This window comes from Sciurus carolinensis, chromosome 16 (genome assembly GCF_902686445.1).
Source record: "Sciurus carolinensis chromosome 16, mSciCar1.2, whole genome shotgun sequence".
Taxonomy (NCBI): Eukaryota; Metazoa; Chordata; class Mammalia; order Rodentia; family Sciuridae; genus Sciurus; species Sciurus carolinensis.
The window spans coordinates 33125486-33146832 of record NC_062228.1 but is presented as its reverse complement, the minus strand read 5'-3'; the positions used below and the strand labels follow the sequence as shown (position 1 = coordinate 33146832).

The 21347-nt window shown below is 40.3% G+C and overlaps 1 protein-coding gene across 2 annotated transcripts in view; it reads left to right on the top strand.

Moving 5' to 3' along the window:
- Heatr3 (HEAT repeat containing 3) overlaps window positions 1-21347 on the top strand; it is a 32494-nt gene that overhangs the window by 3059 nt on the left and 8088 nt on the right. Inside the window, exons 4-12 of one of the 2 annotated variants that reach the window (XM_047529098.1) lie at window positions 1600-1712; window positions 3644-3753; window positions 5951-6091; window positions 7331-7608; window positions 11569-11659; window positions 11763-11920; window positions 12384-12466; window positions 12799-12935; window positions 17652-17740. In XM_047529098.1, coding sequence (XP_047385054.1) covers window positions 1600-1712; window positions 3644-3753; window positions 5951-6091; window positions 7331-7608; window positions 11569-11659; window positions 11763-11920; window positions 12384-12466; window positions 12799-12935; window positions 17652-17740 — 1200 coding nt within the window. The remainder of the gene's footprint in view (window positions 1-1599; window positions 1713-3643; window positions 3754-5950; window positions 6092-7330; window positions 7609-11568; window positions 11660-11762; window positions 11921-12383; window positions 12467-12798; window positions 12936-17651; window positions 17741-21347) is intronic. The other variant, XM_047529100.1, reaches the window with a different exon arrangement.

The window sequence follows — 21347 nt, the reverse complement described above, 5'->3', positions numbered from 1 at the left end:
CTATGCAGACACCATTCTTTAGACTTTAAATTTCATACAATGAAAATAATTACTATTTGTTGATTGCTTATTTATGCACCAGGTATTGTTTTTATATTATGCATATTTAATTTAATCCTTGCAGCAATTCCTATGAGATAGGATTTTTATTTTTTCTTACAGTGCTGGGTATCAAACCCAGGGCCAGTGCATGCTAGGCAAGTACCCTGCTAGTGAACTATACCCCCAGCCTGCAATAGTATATTAGTCAGCTTTTTGTTGTTGTGACCAAAGTACCTGACAAGAACAACTTAGAGGAAGAAAAGTTGATTTTGGCTCTTGGTTTAGAGATTCAGTCCAGGGTCAGCTGACTTTGTTGTTCTGGGCCAGAACATCATGCCTATAGTGACTGCTCAGTCCATTCAAGTTAGTATGGACTGATTAGCATATAGCTTTCATAATCCAGTCATTTAACCTCTGAATATTCCCGAATTAACACAGAAGTTTTGGGGACACACCTAATTCCAAACCATAACAGGCAGGTATTATTTTCCTCATAGATGACAACCAGGACATAGACCTTATGAATTTGTGAAGATCATGTTGAATTCTTATGCCTAATGTCACACCATTCTTACCACATGATATAGTTTGGTGGTTAAGGAGTGTCCACTCTTGAGCACCCACATGCTCACACGCTCTCTCACTCACCCAGAGCCTTGTGCCTACTAGACAAGTGCTCTACCACTGAGCTACACCCCCAGCCCACTATTCTCTATTGACTGGTGACTTTCATTTAAGGCTACTTAAAAGATATCCAGTTTTGATGCCGGGCATCAGTGCTATTTCTGTTAGATCAGTGATTCTCAACTGGGGGTGATTTTGCTTCAAAGGGGACATTTGGCAATTTCTGGAGACATTTCTGATTGTCACAGTTTGGGGGTAAGGGATGTTGCTGACCCTCCTTCAACACAGGGGGCAGTCCTTTCACAATAATGATTATCTGACCCAAATATTTGAGTGATAAAGAAGACCTAGATTGAGACGCTCTTGTCATAAACTGTGGTTCCAGAGGGGCAGTCCTTGCAGAGTGGTGAAGAGTGCCGGCTCTGGGGACAGTAAGGCCTGCACTGCAGGTGGCTTCACCGCATGCGAGGCTGAACCTTCAGCAGCCTCCCAGGCCGCATTTCCTAGTCATCTGATGAGATCAGGCATGATGGTTCAGCCACCTGTGGGTTCACTGGGATTAAAGGACTAAATACGTCAAGTGCTTAGAATGGTGTGTCAGGAGGTGCTCTGTAGATGTTAGCTCTTAACAATTCTTTGTCTTTCTTACTGTTTTTTCACATTAGCTAAAATACTTTATCTTGGTTTGTACTTGCATTTTAAAATGTGAAATGCTTTGTTTACCCAGTTTGTGTAATAATTTAAGAACCTCTTATCTGTATTTCTTGCCAAAGGGATGCAAGTTTATGGGAAGGGTAGTATTTCTGAAAATTCGATAGGCTTGTTAACCACTGTAATTTCTGATATTTCATTTTTGTGTTTCTTCACTATCATTAGCTTTTTTGTTTAATTATTCTTTTGAACCAGGGTGCTAATCATGATATTTGGTTGCAGTGTAGTGCTGGACTGGATTCAAATGAGATGTCTCCACAGGAGAAAAAAGATCAGAGGAGCAGTGCTATTGAGAACATAGCCAATGAGGCTGTGAACGTACTGTGGAATATATGGTAAGATGCTTTTCAAGTGTGGCCTCCTGCTACAAGGCTGCTCGGCTGCTGCTCGTTCTGTTAAACTACAGGACCCTATGCTCCCCTGGATCGGCCAGTAAATCCAGGATGTTGGTGCTTGGTAGGAGGCAGTATCGGTTGACCTGAGATAACCCTCCTGCCCTCCTTTTCCTCATAGCTTCAATGCACCATTTTTCATTTTATACCTCTTCCCTCCAGTTGCTGCTACTGACTAAAATAAGAGGAATCATCACCATTAGCACCCGATATTCCTCCTCTCCGTCAGCTCATGTCTGAAAGTGTCACCCCAGTGCCTACCTGCTTTGGTGTCAGGAATGAGAGGAGGGCCACAACTTTGGTGCTTGACTCCTCTTCCCTGGCAGTGGTCATTTGAGTGTGAAGTATATACCCAAGAAGAGTCCCTTGACCCCAGTAGGAAGAAGGCCACTTTCCATTTTGTGATTTTATTGAGTGGACCTGCAGCTAGGAATGGAAATGGCTAGAAACATAACCTGATTTACTTTTTTCTCCACTTTTTTATGTCCACAAACATAGCAGGTTTCTACCATAGTTCCTTATTTTCAGAAAGACATGGATGTTTCTTAGAATACGACATTAAGTCGGATCCTGAAAAGCTAACTACATAGCAATCTGAGCTTGGCCTGTGATTTCATTGTAAACTGTCAAGTGCACCCCAACAGAAATACTGGGTGATCAGATGTGAAAAAATGGCATTTGAACAAACTTGATGGAGGTTCTTTTTCTGTGCATCAGATAGCTTAATGATTGATTGATGCTGGGAACTGAGCCCAGGACCTTGAGCATGCTAAGCGTGCACAGTACCCAGGAGGTATACCTCCAACCCCTGTCAATCATTGACATGGAAATGTTTTTTAAGAATTTCTTAGAAAAGAACCTGAATATATCTCCAAAGTGATTTCTCTTTCTCGAACACCTATGAGCCCTGTCTTTATCATTTTGCAATAGAGATAATTACTCTCAAAAATAATTACATTCAAATTAACATAGCTGTTAATATTTTTGTTTCACAGATTATATTTCACATTATCTTTATTCACGTATGCCTTGTTTTCCTCACTTGACTTCAGTGCCACAATAATTAGAGGGAGGGAGGTAAATAAGAGAGACAGACAGAACATGTTTTTCCTTGGAGAACAGATTTAATGTAATAATGCAGTCAGCTCTGTTGGCTCTATCAGTGTGTCATGTGTGTATGTGGTACGTATGGAGGAAATGGGTAAGATTATTATAATCAACTCTGTTTACCCTGTATTTAGTATGTATGTTCATTAGTGAGATCGATAGCTCTCTGATTCTTTTATTAAAAGGAAGTATAATTTCAAATGTAATTATTTATTAGAGTAATTATCTCTTGCAGATTGCATATTGCATTTGATGAAATTATAATTTTACAAGAAATGGATAAAATATAAATTTCTCTTAAATCTGGGTTTTCTATGTGAAAAGAAGCCTTTTGTCCTTACTCAAACTTCTTTTTATTGTGCTGGAGTGGAAAGAATAGCAGGCTGGACCCAGGGAACCTAGGTACTGGGCCTGCCTCCGCCACTATCTTCAGATAGATCTCTTTACCTTTTAGACCCTGGGTTTTCTCATCTGTAAAATGGAGAGTTGAATTAAATGATTTCTAAGAGCTCCTCCAGTCTAAACTTCTATAAGGAAACTGCCATGGTCAAGAGATTGACTAAAAGGTCCCATCTTGATGGAAAAAAACTAGATGGCTAGTTCTCATGGGCAGTAAATATTAATGGGTATTTGTTACTTCCATCTATCAAAGTGGTGGATTTTGACTCCAGCTCCTTGGTTCTGTTTTTCTGTGTGTGGGTTTCTGTGGTTGATTTCATAATGTTAAAATGTGAATAGTAAAACTTTTTTTTCCCCCTTCAATTTAGTGAATGCAGTAGTAGAGCAGTATCTATATTCAACAAAGAAGGGTGTTTGGAGATTGTATTAAAGTATTTAAGTAGGTTTTCCACCAATGTTGACCTGGCTATTTCAGTAGGTAAGTGAAGAAAAGGTGATGATTTATTAAGTATGTGTGTAGCTTTATTCAAAAATTTGTATTCAGACATAGCATGCTTATTCTATAGGAGCAATTTTTGTCTCATTGTATATAAATGTGTAGCAGAGGAATCCTCTGAATCTTTTAAAATCTGTCATTAATCCTTTACTTACTCATAATTCTGCCTTTTGCTCTGAAAGGAAGGAAGGTAATTATTTGACTATATGTGGTTTGTGACTGTTATTGCTTAGAAGCCTTTATTAAATTTTGAAGTTTTATCTCCAGTTATGAAAAACGGTAACCCACAACTTCCAGGCCTTTGATCCAAAGTTAATTGGTACCTAAACTTAGTTAAATGTATGGAGCACTGTCTCACACTCCAGGCAGAAAATTGATAACCAGCACTTTTTTTGAGAGACCGAGGAAAAGAAGTGAGTGAGCTTATCCAGCAACTTCAACTGCCTCAGTTCCCCCACCTTCTCTGTGTTGAACTAGAGCCAGCAGGGACCCTTGGCCCAGCAGGGGAAGGAGGCTGAAACCAGAGGTTGGGCAGCTATTCAGAATTCTGGGTGAGAGCTGAGAGAGAGCTGATGAAGAGCTTTGCAGGTGTTTAGCTGTCCTTTTATTGAACTCTGCTTTTCTCCTGGCAAGGAACGGATTCCCCTTGCCTCTGCTTCTCCTGGCTCTAATGGGTACCTTTTTTTTTTAATACTGGAAATTGAACCCAGAGGTGCTTTACCACTGAGCTACATCCCAGCCCTTTTTAGTTTTTATGCCAGGGTCTCACTTTTTTGCTTAGGTCATTGCTAAATTGTTGAGGTTAACCTTGAACTTTCAATCCTCCTATCTCAGCCTCCTAAATCACTGGATTATAGGCATGCATCACCATGCCTCACTCTAAGAAAAAAGAAGAGGAGGGAAAGAGTATAATAAATACTGCTGGAAAAATTTTAGAGATCAATTTCTCAAAATGGAATCTTGCAGAGGTAGTTTTATAAGTAAACGAGGATTTCAAAAACAGTTAAAACTTTTTTTGGGAAATCTATAACTTAATCTCAGGATGGTTTTTATTATAAGAGAATTTTAGGAAAATTAATTTATAGTTTTTGAAAGAAAAGCTATTTATGTATCTTTACTCTTGTAGAGTTTTTGCTTGTTTGTTTAATTCTTTTCCTAGTGAGTTTTTTTGAATGGGTTGGAGTAAAGTTACTTTGTATTTTATTATAGTGTTTTCTTTTTGTATTTACCTAGGTTCATGATTGTTCAAAAAAATGTCCTTACTTTTGTTTTGAAAGTTAAACAAGGCTTACATATAATAAGGTGAACTTACAAGATCCCATCCTGTATGTTAATATAGCTTCTTTTGAACTTGTATTATGGTAGCAGTCATGGCTTACCTTGCCTTTTTGCTAAAGTGAACATAATTGATCTCATAATGACAAGAAAAACACATTTGGATGTAATAGTATGTATATAATATGTGGATTTTTATGCAAATGTATTTTGAGAACCAAATCAGATCACAGTCATAGTAACTGTTTTGATTACTTTGAATGGGCACAATTACTTGGGAATTCTTAGATGTGGGAAAAATTTATTTATAGGGAATAAAATATCTCAAAGAAAGGAAATTTGAGCTTGCCACCTCTTGTGCTTCAGCGAGTACTTTTGTCAAACCTTTCACGCAATCCCAATTACTATATTTTCAGTTAATTTTCTGTAATATGCAAGTTGTAATCCATTGTTGTTTTAACACAAGGGAAGAAGTGCTAAATGAAATATACATCAATTAATGTTTTACCCATCTCTTAATTTGCTCATATTTTTATGAAAAATGACTTTTTCCCCTAAAGAACTATCATTTCACTAGAAATCACCTTAGCTTTTAAGGTCATGATGAATTGAAAGGAAGCCAGAGTTTCCCAAAATTTAGGGCTTGTTCTCAGCTGCAGAGCTACAAGAGTTTGGTCCATAGATTGGCCTTTGGTCCATAACTGTCTGCTACTGGGCCATGATAAGTACATAAATTGATGTTAAATCATTAGAAACATTTGCCACATTTAAGAGCATTTTAAATTTTATTTAATAAAAGTATGTCTCAGTATTTCAAGATGCACCTTTTTGATGAGTTATACTGGCTTAAATTAATCCTGACCATAATTCACTTGTTTTTAAGTATTGGATTTTTGTCTTCTAGCACACTGCTTGCAGACAGTGACTGAAGATAACCCAGAGCTCCTAAAATCTTTCAGTGCTGCAGGGTTGCAGGTGCTGGAATCGGCAATGCTCTGTCCTGTCAGTTCCATGGAATACGCTCTATTAAAGACTTTGGTAGCAGGTAACCTTTAGCCAAATGAGACAGTGTGCTTTTCTGGTAACTTTTAATAAATAGAGGTGGGAACCAAAGTTCAGTCTGTCCTTCATTTCACCACATCAGGGTTTTCTGTTCTTATGTCTGTCCTGAAATTATAAGTTTAAGTGGAGACCCTTAACTCAGGTAGTTGCCCATAGTTATGAAGTCTTTTAGAATAGATGTGTTTCAATTGTAACAAACTGTTGTTGTCTGATAGAGACATGCTGTGGTCAGGACCTCCTCTTACTTATGAACCTATGAGTTCAGAGATTGACTCTAGATATCCAAGACACAGTCACTTATTTTTTCATGAGTTCTTCCTCCCCAGCCCTTTTCATCCCAGTATCTTGGAATACAAAAATAAGAACTGACTGATGGTCTGTGTGGTATGAATATATTTCATACAACTTTGTATGTGCTTCCTCTTGCCCTTTGGGTTTGCAGATGTCATTTTATCTTGAGAGGTTTTGTTGTGGGTTTTTAATTTTTTTCCCCCAGTTCTGGAAATTAACTACATCCCCAACACTTTTTATTTTATTACATTATTATTTTTTTTAAATATTTTTTTGTTGGTGGATATATACCTTTATTTTATTTATATGTGGTGCTAAGGATCGAACCCAGTGCTTCACAGGTGCTAGGCAAGCGCTCTACTGCTAAGCCACGACCCCAGGCCCCCTTTTTATTTTTATTTTGAGGGCAGGGTCTTGCTAAGTTGCCGAGGCTGGCCTCCAACTTGCAATTCTTCTGCCTCGTGCTCCTCTGCAGTCACTTTTTAAAAACATTCATCTGCCTACTCAATGGTAGCTCCTGTTCTGTTTTGATAAGCAAAATGTCAGGAAAGTGCTCTCTAGTTCGTGTGTGAGATCTTGGAATCGTAGTGCATTCCATCCACTCTTGGAATAGAGAGAGCTTCCGAGCAGAGCAACCTAGGTTAAGGTGAAAGAAAACAAGGCAACTCACATTTTCATTTTAAAAGAAACTTGATAGGTCTGTATTAGAGAAAGGTCTTGGTGCCAAGACAGGAAGTGATTGCGAAGGGGTGTGACAAAGTGTGCCGCCTCTGTGGGGTACCTTTGAAGTTAATACAGCTGAACAAAGGGACTGGGGTCAAGACATTTTGAAATGACACCTGAACCTAAAGAACCAGCCAAAGAACCAGACACTGGGCTTACTATATAAGATTTCACAGTTGCCTTCATCCCTGTGCTCACTTCTTCCCAGGCACAATCTGGAACCTGAAGGACATCATTCCATCCAAGAGTCAGGCAGAAATCATAAACGCCACACTAAAGATCTTATCCGAAGTTTTGGAAATGGATGCTGGTGAAATAGTTATTCGGATGAAGGAGGCTGAAACTCAAAGATTAAAAACTGCTGCCGAGACCGAGGAGATATTAAAGAATGTTAATGGTGATGATTTGATTGAAGATGATGAAATGGAAGAAATTCCTCATAAAAGAAAAGTCAGAAGGAAAAATTTCGTTTCCGATTTACTTCCAGTAAGTCAGATTGATGCTCCAAAACATGGATTAATATGGCTGTTTCCTTTCAACAGGTATCCTTAACTTTATAGAAAAAATGCTATAGCAGAATGAACTATAGAAAGTGAATTTCAGTAAAAATTATATTTTCCCATTGATTCTCATTAGAACATTAGAAGTCTCTCCCAAAGAGGTAAAAAATCTTTTGTCTAAAATGAAATCTGTATATTGGAGAAAAGTCTCGGGTGAGACAGACCAATCCTTCTGGAATGCTTCAGAAATAACTCAGTTGTCACCGGGCCCAGTGGTGCACACCTATAATCCTAGTTACTTGGTAGGCAGAGGTCTGGGGATTGCAAGTTCAAGGCTAGCTGCAGCACCTAATGAGGCCCAAAGCAGCTTAGTTAGGTCCTGTCTCAAAAGAAAAAGTAAAAAGGGACTGGGATGTGGCTCAGTGTTCAGGGGCCCCTGGGTTCAATCCCCAGTACAGAAAAAAAAAAAAAAAAGTCGTCTTCCTAAATCTTGTCTCTCTCGCTTTGGTTCTGTGTTGTCTTCCAGACTGTCTTCAAATTAAAGGAATTTGTGCTTTGCTCAGTTTGTCCCTTGCGTTCCCGTCTTTCTTGTGTAAGTGTTTAGTCTTAGCGGAGTGACAAGTTAAACCTTTACCCACTCCTGCTGAGCGGAGGTCGGATGACTGTGGTGTGCCTGTACTGGAGGGCGTGATGTCACACGGAGGGCGAGTCTGGGGTTCAGGAATCATTTCAGCCGGGACAGACCTTCAGCAGACTTTGGGAGAACATTTACCCAGAGGAGGAGAGAAAATGGCCGGGAGGACAGAGGGTCGAGCTTTATTCATGCGGGTGCTCATGTGCTGTGCTCCTAATGCGTGATGATGGATGGTGAAGACAGGGTTCCCGTCTTCAGGGACCTCTGCTCCCTGTCAGAAGACAGATGCACACATCTGTGGTTGTGAGGCTGTGCCGAGAACGGTGCCAGGACCAGGCCTAGATTTCCATGGAGTGGTTTCTGTAGATGTGGCACATGCAGCTCATCCCTGACTGGAGAGCAGAGGAGGAGGCTGCTGAGAAGGCTTTGGGGACAGAGTGCTTTCTTAGAAGGCAGGATAAGAAGCAGCCTGGCGAAGGCCCCTGGCAGGGAGTGGGAGGATGGCATTCTGGTGTGCTTCTGTCCGTCTCCAGCCTGGCTTCCCAGGGACTCCTTAGGGAAGTAAATACTATTACATAGAGCATTTAAAAAAAATTTTTTTATACATATTTTTAGTTGTTGATGGACCTTTATTTTTTTCATTTATTTATACATGGTACTGAGAATCAAGCCCAGTCCCTCACACATGTGAGGCAAGCACTCTACCACTGAGCCGCAACCCCAACCTGTGAGCATTTATTTTTTAAGTACTTTTTTTTTTTTTTTTTTAAATAGACTAGAGAGCATGCTTCCCATGTTCAAGGTCCTGAGTTCACCAAAAAAAAAAAAAAAAAAAAGTTTTGTGCTTATAGCAGTGTTTACTTGTAGCAAACCTTGCTTTTTAAAGTCTTAACCCACCTGAATGGCCTGGTTGATTAACATGCTGACCGTAGTCAGCCAATGTTGGAGTGCCAGTGGGGTGCTAGCATCACGCTCACACGTGCCAGGAATACAGATTTGGAGTCCGCTTTGGTCCTTCACACTGCCTAGTGGCTTCTGCTGTGGAGTGTTTTGAAATTAACACCCTTAATCACATCATTTAATTGGCATAGCCACAAATAAATGCAGTTTAACTTAAGTTGTTCTTATTTAACACATGCAAAAGTAGGGTACCCCCTTTCCACTCCCACAGTTACCATGTATCCTGTTGTAGTCTGTTTCCTTTTGTCTGTTTCCCACTCACTCTCTCCTTTCTCTGTGGTTACTTGGAAGCAAATCTCAGATGTCATAACATTTCATCTCGATTGATTCTTTGTGTCAACTTGATAACAATAAGAAGCAGAGAAATGTTCTGAGCAGCAATTACATAAAGTGGAACCGAATTTTCTTCTAAGCCTGATCTTCAGGCATTTTAAGTGCATAAGAACAGCAACAAGTTTATTTAGCTTGAGTCTACTCTGATGAAGGTTTGTTTAGTTGAGTATCACACACACAAAGCAAAGAGGAAGGATTTTTATATGCATTGTTAGTAGTAATAAATGGAATGCAAATGTAGGAATTCATGAGTTACATCCATTAAATTAGAAAATTGCTGCTTTGTGTGCGTGTGTGTGAGTGAATGTGTGTGCATGTGGTGTTAGGGGTTGAATTTGGGGACTTGCAGGTGCCAGAAAAGCACTCTTATTACTGAGCTACATCTCCAGACCTTTTTTTAAAATTTTATTCTGAGACAGGTCTCACTAAGTGGCCTAGGTTGTCCTCAGACTTGCAGTCCTCCTGCCTCAGCCTCCTGAGTAACTGGAATTACAGGTGTGTGCCACTCTGCCTGACCCCCTCCCTTTCTTTAAAAGAATATAGTTCAAAGTGCAGTTAAATTCTTGGACTAAGAAGTTGTTAGTGAGGTTTTAAATGAATGGGAGCATTCTGGAAAGCAAAATGGGACGGTATGATAGCACTTATCAATGTGTTTTTACCCTTGGGCCTAGTACATCTGAGGAATCATGATATCAAAGTACTTTTGGCCATCCACATCCACAGGGGATCGGTTTCAGGACCCTGCTTGGATTTCAAAATCCTCCAGTACTCAAGTTCTGTTATAAAATGGTGTAATAGCACACAACCTACGCATATCCTCCCATATGCTTTAAATAATCCCCTAGATTCCTTGTACCATTCAGTGCAGTGTAAATAATTTTTATGTTCTATTGCTTAGGGAATAATGACAAGGGAAAAGTCTGTACTTGTTCAGTAAAGTACAGTTTTTTCCCCAAATAATTTTGATCCAAAATTGGTTAGGCAGGCACAACGTCATGTGCCCATAGTCCCAGCTACTTAGAAGACTGAGGCAAGAGGATCAGTGGGCCCGGGTAGCATAGTGAGAATCTATCAGAGAGAGAGAGAGAGAGAAAGATAGAGAGAGGGAGGGAATGAAGGAAGGACAAATTTGGTTAAATCTTCAGAGGTAGAACTGAGAATATGAGGAGCTATTGTAATCTGAAATATTTGGTACTAGTGAACTGCTTAGTGAATCACAGTGTATCCATTTAATGGAAGGTTATACAGTCATGAAGATGATGATTACAACACTGAAGAAATTTGGAAACATTTAGACATAAAATATACATTGTTTTTAGTGGATGTGGTCTTCTGGAATATCTTTGTGTCTATTTCACTTTTCCATTGGTGATTTAAGAATTTAGGTCATATAAATACATAAATTTAAATACTCATTTTAAGAAATATTAATTGGTGAAGTTAAATTGATGCCATATATTTTCAGAGAAAAGTGTCCTCCTCTTTTTTCAATCTTAAAGGAATATTTATTTTCATCTTCCAAAAATAGCCAGGAAGCAAGCCTATGTGCTCCTTAACCAAGCTCTGTTTGTCATATAAGGACTTGTTAGCAGTGTTTATTAATGCAGTCTTTCAAGAAGTCAGTGTCTTAAAGCTGGTTTGCTGTGTTTAAGTGTCTGGTGTCTAAAATGAACTTTTGTTTTAATCTTAGTGTGTTTGACTTCTTAACACATTAGATTAAGTTTCAGGGTGAATTTAGTTCAAAATTCCTGAATACCTATCTGTTCTCTCCAGTTCACTAAGCAACGCTTTAGAGAATAACCATGCAGATAGATGGAATCCCAGTTAACAGCGGCATGCTTGACTGTGCCAAGAGGAATTAAAATGCTTGTTTGTACTGTGTGCACTTCATAGCTTTTCCTCTACCTACCCCACCCCCATATGCTCCATTCCAAGTGCAAAAATCTTCTAGCAGGCTTTAGCTAAGAAAATTCATGCCAAAATAATTTGCCGCACCCCCCCCCCCCATTTTTTTTAAAGCCCACTGACAAGGAACTGAGAGAAACCATAGCAGTGCTGACAGCTCAGCAGACGGCTCTGGAAGTTGTTGTCAACATGTGCTGCAGTGAAGGTTTGCTCCCGGTTTAAGTGTAGACCTTCCCCCCGGGCTGAGGGCAGCTTCCGTGGGGATTTCCTTTAGCTTCCCAACTACGTGTGGCTTGCACTCTTCCTAGATCCCTCTGACGACGAGTGGGAAGAGCTTTCCAGCAGTGATGAGAGCGACACGTTCATGGAGAATTCCCTCAGCGAGTGTGGTGGGCAGCTGCTGTCCCCACTCTGCCTCTCCCATGAGACTCACACCGCTCTCACCAACTGTCTCATCCCAAAGAAGGTGATCTACTTTCATCTAGGTTTGTGACCGAGCACGGGCAGCTCTCCATCTGTGTGCAAAACAAGCACACAGGTCTAGCTTGTAGGTGATGGTACCATTTGGGTCATAAAACAGAACCAAAGCCTGGAAATAGGCCTTGATCACACCTGAGCATTTCACTTGGAAGTTATAGGTAGACATTTTATGAACATTTCGTGTGAAACAGACATTATTATCTTGTGTATGTATGACGGCGTGACCGATGTGATCCTGCGACATGTACAATCAGAAGAATGGGAGATGACATTCTATTTATATATGATCTATCAAAATGTATAAATGCCTTCTACTGTCATATACAACTAATTAGAACAAATAAAATTAAAAAATTCAAAGAAATCAAAGATACTCCAAAAACAAAAAAGAAATCGTGTGGAAGATGACTACTTTCTGACCTTTGCCCTACTGCCTTTTTCAAACCTAGGTTTTTGAGAAAACTGCCTTTCCAAACAGTGTTGCAGTTGACATATGTTCTAGGAACCCTACTTGGAAACCTTTGATTAAAAAGTAAGAACTTTTCTATTTTCAAAATTGTTGGTCATTATGTAAAATGTTGAAACATTAAATGAAAAACGCTAAAAAAAGAAAAAAATGCTAACTCCTCCCAAGACCCAGAAGTTCCGTATGGCTCAGGAAAGGAGGTGCACGTCAGAACCCTTTTGTGCATGAGCATTTTGATTGGCAGATTAACAATCTACCTTATAATTCTTTGTGACCTGCCTACAGACCCTCTTATACTTGCAGATAGTCCCAGTCAGACCCTGAAGCTTAGGTTAAGTTAACACTGAACTCTGATGGATACATTTTAAAGAGACAGCATCGTTTCTCTTCCTTTTCAGAATGAACACTATACAGTGCAGAGCCCTCATGTGTCTTCAGAGTCTGGTGTCCCTCCTGGACGTGGACCACCTCGGAGGACCCCCAGCCCTTCAGACACTCGCACAGCACCTGTCACAACTACTTTTTTCTCATCCAGGTAAATATTTAGGAATTTATGGGAAAGACTACCGGGAGAGAGCAGGAGTTTTAAGGGGCAGACACGTGGACTTTGTGATCGCGTGTTGTTTATCATCAATCCTGCAGAAACCTTTCCAGTCACTAGCCCTTGTGTATTTATGGTCGCCAGTGGTACAGAGTCAAAACAAGGTGTGCCAGGGCTGGGGAGATGGCTCAGTCAGTAGAGTACTTGCTTTGCAAGCACAAGGCCCTGGGTTCAATCCCCGGCACCGCATTAAAAAAAAAAAAAAACCAAGGTGTGCCAGCAGGTGTGCGAGGTATGTTTTCCTTTCTTATTAAAATTATTTGCATCCAATCAGAACAATTAAGGCTGAAATCATAAATAACGTCAGGTCCTGTTTAAGAAATTTTGGTAATTCTCTATCCTTTGCTTTTTTTTTTCTTAATTATAAGAATTTAATTTTGATTGGGTAGTATACGTACTGTATGTAGAAAAAAATTCAAAAATTATTAGCGGATGTAAAGTGGACAGTGTCACTCCTGTGTCCCAGCCAGTTCCTCTCCCAGAATCAAGTCACCAGTGTCTTACATTTGCTTCCAGAGAGATTCTCTGGAGATCTGATAGCCTTGGAAAGGAAAGGGGTGGGAAATGGTATGAAATCATACATAGTTCTACACTAGCTTCGTCTAATCTGTATCTTTCACCAAACATTTTTGCAGAGTAGGAGTTGAACCTTTTAAATAACAGGTCTCTGATAACGGATTACTTTCCTTTGTACTCAGAAACCTAGACAGGATAACATACTAACATACCACAGTAAACCTTTCTCTCTCTTTTTTTTTTTTTTTGGTGGAACATGCCTTGCATGTGCTGGGCAAGCTCTCTACCACTGAGAAAAATCCTCAGCCTAACTTTTTTTTTTTTTTTTTTTTTAATTTAACAGAGTCTAACTGATCCAATAATGAATTGGGTAGCCCTTTGACCAGGACACATTCTGTTATGACTCCCTTATTGTTTTGTTTGTTTTTTGATACTGAGAATTGAACCCATGGACACCCACTGAGCCACGTCCCCAGCCCTTTTTATCTTTTTATTTTGGGACAGGGTCTCGCTAAGTTGCTGATGCTAACTTTGAATTTGTGATCCTCCTGCCTCAGTCTCCCCAGTCATTGGGATTGCAGGCATGCGCCACCACACTCCACTGTTTTTTTTAAATGACCTGTCTGTACAGGCTTTGATACATGTTCTTTTAACATATTTTCATAGTTTATTTTAGTAGAGTCACATTTTAATTCGATCACATTAAGCTGTAGGAGCTCGAACAATCCGACTGCAGAGTGGAGAATAGAGGGCCCTCGTCAGCCTGAGCAGGCCCAGCCATGACTGTAGCTTCGTATATCTCTCCCAGCCTTCATAGAAACCTTGCATGCGGTGGGAGAAACTTTCACTGGCCTTTGCTGGCACTCTGCACCCAGCAGTCCAGCAAGATGTCCTGTGGGGTGGGAAGGGGGAACCTGTCCTGCTGGTGCCCTCAACCACCCACCCTCCCATGGTCTGAGGCAGGGCCAGGGCTGAACGGGGAAGTCCACAGCCAGGGCCTCAGGTGATCAGTATGTACCCAAGACTTTTACTGCTCCTAAGCCCTGCCCAACCCCAGATCTACAAGCTGCCCATCTCTTGCCTTCAGGCCATTTCTCAGTCCAACAGAGGTGCCACAGTCCCATCCCCAGCCAGCAGGAGGAGTTTATTTCACGTGAAGTAAATGTACCTATTCTCCGCCTCAGCCGTACAGGAGCACTTGGATGGGTTTCTCCTGGCTCGTCTGACTGCTTGCTCTCACTGGGGCCGCACATTTATTACTGCAGAGATCACAGGAAAACCACACCAAGCTCAGTCCTGGAGAAGGAAGGGAATGTTTCTGAATTGTGGGAAAATATAAATAAGCACTTCGGTCTTAAATTAATTCCAGTTTCATGGCTATTCTTGACATAATCATTTTTTAAAAATCGGTTCAGAAATGTATTGTGCTGCTAGGTTAAGAACATTTTAATGTTTCCTGAGAGCTACGATGTTATTTTTATAGAAATCACCTCCTGCAGGTCACTATCACCGCAGTAGTTTTGAAAAGCTCTCTATCTAATGATGTGGGCTCTGTTATTTCCAGTGATTTGTTATCTTAATTGACTTCCCATGGACGAAAGGGTTTGGACTGCAAACAGGGGGAAGGTTGTTGCTAGGGATAGAATGCCATTAAAATGTCTCTGGACTGTCCACATTGCTTAGGGTCTATCCTTGTATCTTGTCTGTGGCTTTTGTATCTCTTAACATTGGTATGCAGAGAAATGGAGTTAAGAGATGGCTCAAAAATAATAATGGAACTGGGTGCAGTTGCACATGCCTGTGATCCCAGCAGCTCAGGAGGCTGAGGCAGGAAGATCACAAGTTCAAGGCCAGCCTCGGCAACTTAGCGAGCACTAAGCAATTCAGTGAGACCCTTTTTCTAATAAAAATATTAAAAAGGACTGGGAATATGGCCCAGTTGTTGAGCACCCCTGGATGCAATCCCTGGTGCCCAAAACAAACAAATGAACAAATAACATTGTTATGAATAGTTCGGCAGTGGCACTTGTTTGTGGAGCTTGCGTTCTGCATAATGTTTAATGTCATTTCAGCTATAAAGAGAAAATGAACAGCAGAGTGGTGTGATGGGCTGCATTAAGCAAGTGCAGGAGGCCTCTCGGAGGAGTAACATGTGAGCTGAGACCAAAGTGAAGTGACCGGGTTCAATACCATCAGGCAGGACTTCATCCCAGACTTGTCTGGTCCTAATGCTGTCCTGTTCTATGTCCTGTGATAATTACAGGAAATCCTCTACTTTGGTGCATAATATGTATCTGAAAATGAAAGAACCAATAAATACAATAAGCTTTCATTAAAATTTGTGGCAAGGAGCCAAACATGGTGTTGCTCACCTGTAATCCCAGTGACTTGGGAGGCTGAGGCAAGAGGATTGCAAGTTCGAGGACAGCCTCCACAACTTAGTAAGGACCTAAGCAACTTAGTAAATGCTGTCTCAAAATAAAAAATAAAATAGGCTGAAGATAGCTCAGTGGCAGAGTGCCCCTTGGTTCAATCTCCAGTACCCCTGCAAAAGAAAAAATTAGTGGGAAGCCATCTCTTTGTCTCTCACCCAGGCAACCTAAAAGGGGATCAGAACTGGGACAGGTCCTGGGCACCACAGGATGGAAAGCCAGAGTTTCTGTTGCTACAGAATAGATTACCCCAAAATGCTGTGACTTAAAACAACAATAATCAAGCTGGGTATGGTGGCCCACGAGTTCAAGACAACATAGTGAGCTCCTGACTCAAAAAATCAAATGACCAACTATTAGTTCACAGTTTCTCTCAGTCACTAATTTAGACAGGGTACAGTGGGCATTGTTTGTCTCTATGGTGTCTAAAGCAGTGATTCTCAACAGAGACAATTTTGCGTCCCCATCTACAGGGACATTGGCAATGTCTGGAGGTATTTTGGATTGTTAACAGCTTGGAAGTTGCTGGTGGCATCTAAACTGTGTAGTCAAGGGATGTGGTAAACTTCCTGCAATGCACAGGAGACCCCTGTACCTACATGACAGAGCATTAATGATCCTGCCTGGAGTATCAGTAGTACTGAGATTGAGAAATGCTAATCCAGGACCTCTGCTAGAAACCTTGAGGGCTCAGGGCCAGCGTCATCTGAAGTTTTGTTCACTCATCTGAAAATTGGTGCTGGAACTGTCAGGCAGGACACCCACAAGTGACCCCTTCATGTGACCCAGGCTTCTTCACAACATGATGGCCCAGCTCCAAGGGTTAGAATTGAAGGAGAAAAAGGTCATAAAAGCAAATGACTTCCTTCTGGCACACGCCTGTCGATTTGCTTTTACGCCCTAGCCTGTCATTTGTCTGTTTCATTTGTCGCGAAGTCACAGAGGCCCACCCAGATTCAGAGAGTGGAGAAATAGCTCCACATCTTTATTGGAAGTGGCAAGGTTCCAGAAGATCATACAGAACTGGAAATACTGCTGTAGCCATTTTTGGAGAGTACAGTCTACAACACCAAGTAAATTGCTTTCCCTTCCCACCAAAGAGGCCAGGGAGCCAGCTTACGTGGGCAACCCTCAGTGGCCCTGCTTTGACTGTCTTGGCACAGTTCTGTGTGGCTGCTCTTGGGTTTATCCTGTATAGGAAGAAGGGACAGTTAGAAAAGAGTGGTAACGAGGAGCAAGAATGGGAAGGGGGAGCTGGGTCTGTGACGTCCAGGTAGGCAGGGCGACCGGGCCTTGCCCGAGCAGCAGTTCTCTCCACGGTGGGCGCATTGGACAAGGAAGCACTCTGGTTCAGGACGCGACTGTACCGCAGGCGTGCCCAGCACCGTGATGGAGCTCTGCAAAGAGTGGGACTCAGTCCACAGCACCGGCCCAGGTTCATCACATGCTAGAGTGTGGGTCACATGAAACCCCCAGCCCACAGTTGAGGACTGTCTGTGGTAAACACACCCTTGTTGTGACTTTCCACAGTCATTGTTCAGATTTGGTGCACACTTTAGATCTGGGCTTAAATACCAAGAATATTTGTATTAATCAAAGTAGATGAATATTTAACATGCTCTGTTTTGATCCTGTTTCTTTTTCTACAAAATAGCTTGTCTTGGAGAAAGAGAAGACATAACATTTTATCTTTGTGTTTTAGATTTTGCTAAACATGCTGACTTTCTAGAAGCCATAAGCGGTGCCTTACGGGCCCTTTTGCAAACAATGGCCTCCAAGAACATTCCTCAGGTAAGAGTTTTAAGCTTTTTGGGGGCTGCAATAGTGGCTCAGTGGTAGAGCACTTGCCTAGCACATGTGAGGCTCTGGGTTTGATCCTCAGCACCACATGAAAATAAATAAATAAACAAAGGCATTGTGTCCATCTAAAACTAAAAAAAATTATTTAAAGTTTTAAGCTATTTTATGTGAAACTTGAAAAGATTCTGTATTGTGGGTGGAGTAAAATTAATTTTTTAAAAAATGCTTACTTCTATTACAATAGGAATGCGTGGTCTTTGTTAAAAGAAAACAGAAATGCTTGAAATAGAAAGTGAAACTCTCCCTTCTGTGAGCAACACACATGGGTGCTTTTTTTATTGATACAAGTTCTTATTGCATATATATGTTGTAAATCTTTTATCTGAATACCGTTGGCTTTCTTTTTTTTTTTTTCTTTTGTGGTAGTGTGGATTAAACTCAGAATCGTATGCATGCTAGGCAAGTGCTCTACTACTGAACTAACTATATCTCCAACCCTTCTTATTTTTTTGTTTTGAGACAGGGCCTAAGTTGCCCAGGCTGGCCTCAAACGTTGCAATTCACCTGTCTCAGCCTCTCTAGTAACTGGAGTTATAAGCATATACCACTATGCCCAACTCCTTTAAAAATATTTTGTTACAGAAAGTTTTAGGTGTCTCCTCCTGACCCTCTATAGTAATCCATCTACACCTCTTTGTCATGTGTTTTATCATTTTTATTTATCACTTTTCATTAAGGGAAATTTCAGACATTCCTACAAGCAGACAAATTCTCTGAAGCCACATGCACCATCACTTAGTTTCAACAAGTTATCATCTAATGTCCCAAGGTAGAAGATTAAGATTAATTAGTGGATTCACTTAATGTTTTTAGTATCCAGTGATTACAGTTGCCTAGATTATTTTTTGAGGGGTTACAAAGTGGAGATATCCTAATTTTGTCCTTCCTTTCACATGTATTAACTGGAGTTCTTCTTTAAATAAGAATTTTCTATCTTGTCAGCTATTTAGTAACTTTGAAATAGTTTGTACAAAAAAAGAAAAAGAAAAAATAGAGATAACTGTATGATTGACCCCTGACCCTTTTTTTCCAGAATGGTGAACGAATGCTTTAGCACTCTAGACACCACCAGCAAAGCTTCTTTCTTTCTTTTTTTTTCTCTTTATCTTTGTGTGTATGTGCATGTTAGCGACTGAACCCAGGCCTTCACACAGGCTTCTTTTTTAGTATCACTGTGAGCTCAGGATTTTTAAAGTATGGATTTATATTTCTTTCTTTTATGCAGAAACTGACCCATCTTTACATAATAGGAATCCCTTCAGATTGATTTCTGTGTCTCTTTGACATGGACTCTACATCCAAATCTACATCTAGATTTTTTCTTTTTATTAGTTTTTGCTTTTCAGGTTAAAGACGATGTCCCAGGCTCAACTTGTGATTTTCTTGCTTAAAACTTGGAAATATTTCTTCTAAAAGCTCTGATTTCTTTTTGGAAAGCTGAATTTTGGAGGGTTTATGGCCACCATATTGTCATTGCTTCTAGGCCTTTTTGTTGAAATAGGTGTGTTTTAGGAAGAGCAAAATAAAGTTCACACTCTTATTTCTAAATTAAAGAAGGACACTGTGTTTTTGCTTAATGTGTGCGCACGTGTGTGTGTGTGTGTGTGTGTGTGTGTTTGTATGTGTTGGCGGTGCTAGGAATTCAACCCAAAGCCTTATTCATGCTATGAAAACGCTGTACCTCTGACGTATCTCCCCACCCCTAGATTACTGTGTTTTAAAGTTGCTTGAAAGAATTCTGTGTATGCTTGTAATAAGTTAGCTGTAGTTTTCACTTTTAAAAATAAGTGGGGGATGGGTGTGTGTGTGCGTGTGCACCGGTGTGTGTGAGGCACAGGGGATTAAGCCCAGGCATACTGTACCACTGAGCTACATTGCCAACCCTTTTTATTTTTTATTTTGAGATAGGGTTTCACTTAAGTTTCCCCGAGCTGGCCTTGAACTTGCAATTCTCCTACTTCAGTCTCCCAAGTAGCTAGAATTACAGGCATGCATCCCTTTGCCCAGAAAAAAGGAATTACTTTTTTGTTAGCTTTTTTTTTTCTTTTTTTAATCATACAAAATATTTGCATGGTTTCAGAGTTAAAATTGTGAAACTAGATATATTCAGAGAAAAATTTATATATATATATATATATATATATATATATATATATAATGTAATATACACTTTTAACTCATTATTTCCCATCATAGATATAGGACACCTATAAAAACTTAACTTGTGCAAATTTACTAGTGTCTTATAAAATTGTAGAAGTTTATAGATGTCCTTCATATAGGACAGTGGGACATAATGGATTAAGAAGGAGTAGAAGGCCAGCATGGTGGCCCAAACCTGCAGATCCAAAGGCTGAGGGAGGAAGATTGCAAGTTTGAGGCCAGCCTTGGAATTTTAGGGAGACTCTATCTCAAAATTTTTTTAAAAGTAAAAAGTTGGAAGATGTAACTCAGTGGTAGACCGTCCTTGGATTTAATCACCAGTACTGCAAAAAAAAAGGGGGGGAGTAAAATTCAAATATATTCAGATATATGCTATTTCATGTATATTATGGATAAACCTTGAAGATGTTAAAAAAAAAGCACATCAATTACAAAAAGAAAAATACTATGTGAGTGTTCTTATGTGAGGTACCCAGACTAGCTAATCATAGACAAGAAAGTAAAACAGTGGTTACCAGAGAGTGGGGCAGGAGAGGGTCAGTGCTTGGTGGGTTCAGTTTCAGTTTGGAAGGTGATAAAATGGCAAAGCTGGACCGTAGTGATGGGTGCACATAATGTGTGCTTACCACCACAGGAGTGTCCATGTAAAAATGGATAAAGTGGTCTGGGCTGGGGGCATAGCTCAGTGGTGGAATATGTGCCTAGTATGTTCTACCTTTTTAGTCTTTATCACTCTGGGTTTTTTTTTTAAATACCTTAATTGTTTTGCTTATTAAGAAAGTATATATTTCTCACCTCTTTTCTTCAAGGTGGTGACATTTCTTTCTTTTATTTTCTTCTTATCATTATGATATAGATTTTTCTCATTTTTTTGAAATTTATTTAGTTGTTGATAGACCTTTATTTTTATTTATTTATATGAGGGGCTGAGAATCGATCCCAGTGCCTCACATGCTAGGCGAGTGCTCTTGCACTGAGCCACAACCCCAGCCCTCACGTCTTCTTTACAACTTTATAATACTGCACAGTGTAGATGGCCCATGTCCCCTCGTCCTGTCTTCCCTTGACAGACATTTGAGTTGTTTCCAGTCATTTGCTATTACAAGAAGAACTACCGTGCCCTTGTACCCTTGTACGTATTATTTTGCCATTGTGTTTTTGGGTAGAGTTCTAGAAGTGGGCTTGCTGATCAGTGAATAGCCTTTGTAACTGGGCTATGTATTGCCACAGCCCTTCCTTAGGCTGTGAGCCATTTTTGTGTCCCTACCAGCAGTGCTTGGGCATACCCAGCTTGCCATAGCCTTACCAGCCCAGAGTGGTCAGAATGCTGAATTTTCACCTGTTTGAAAGATGAGAAATTATACCTCAATTTTAA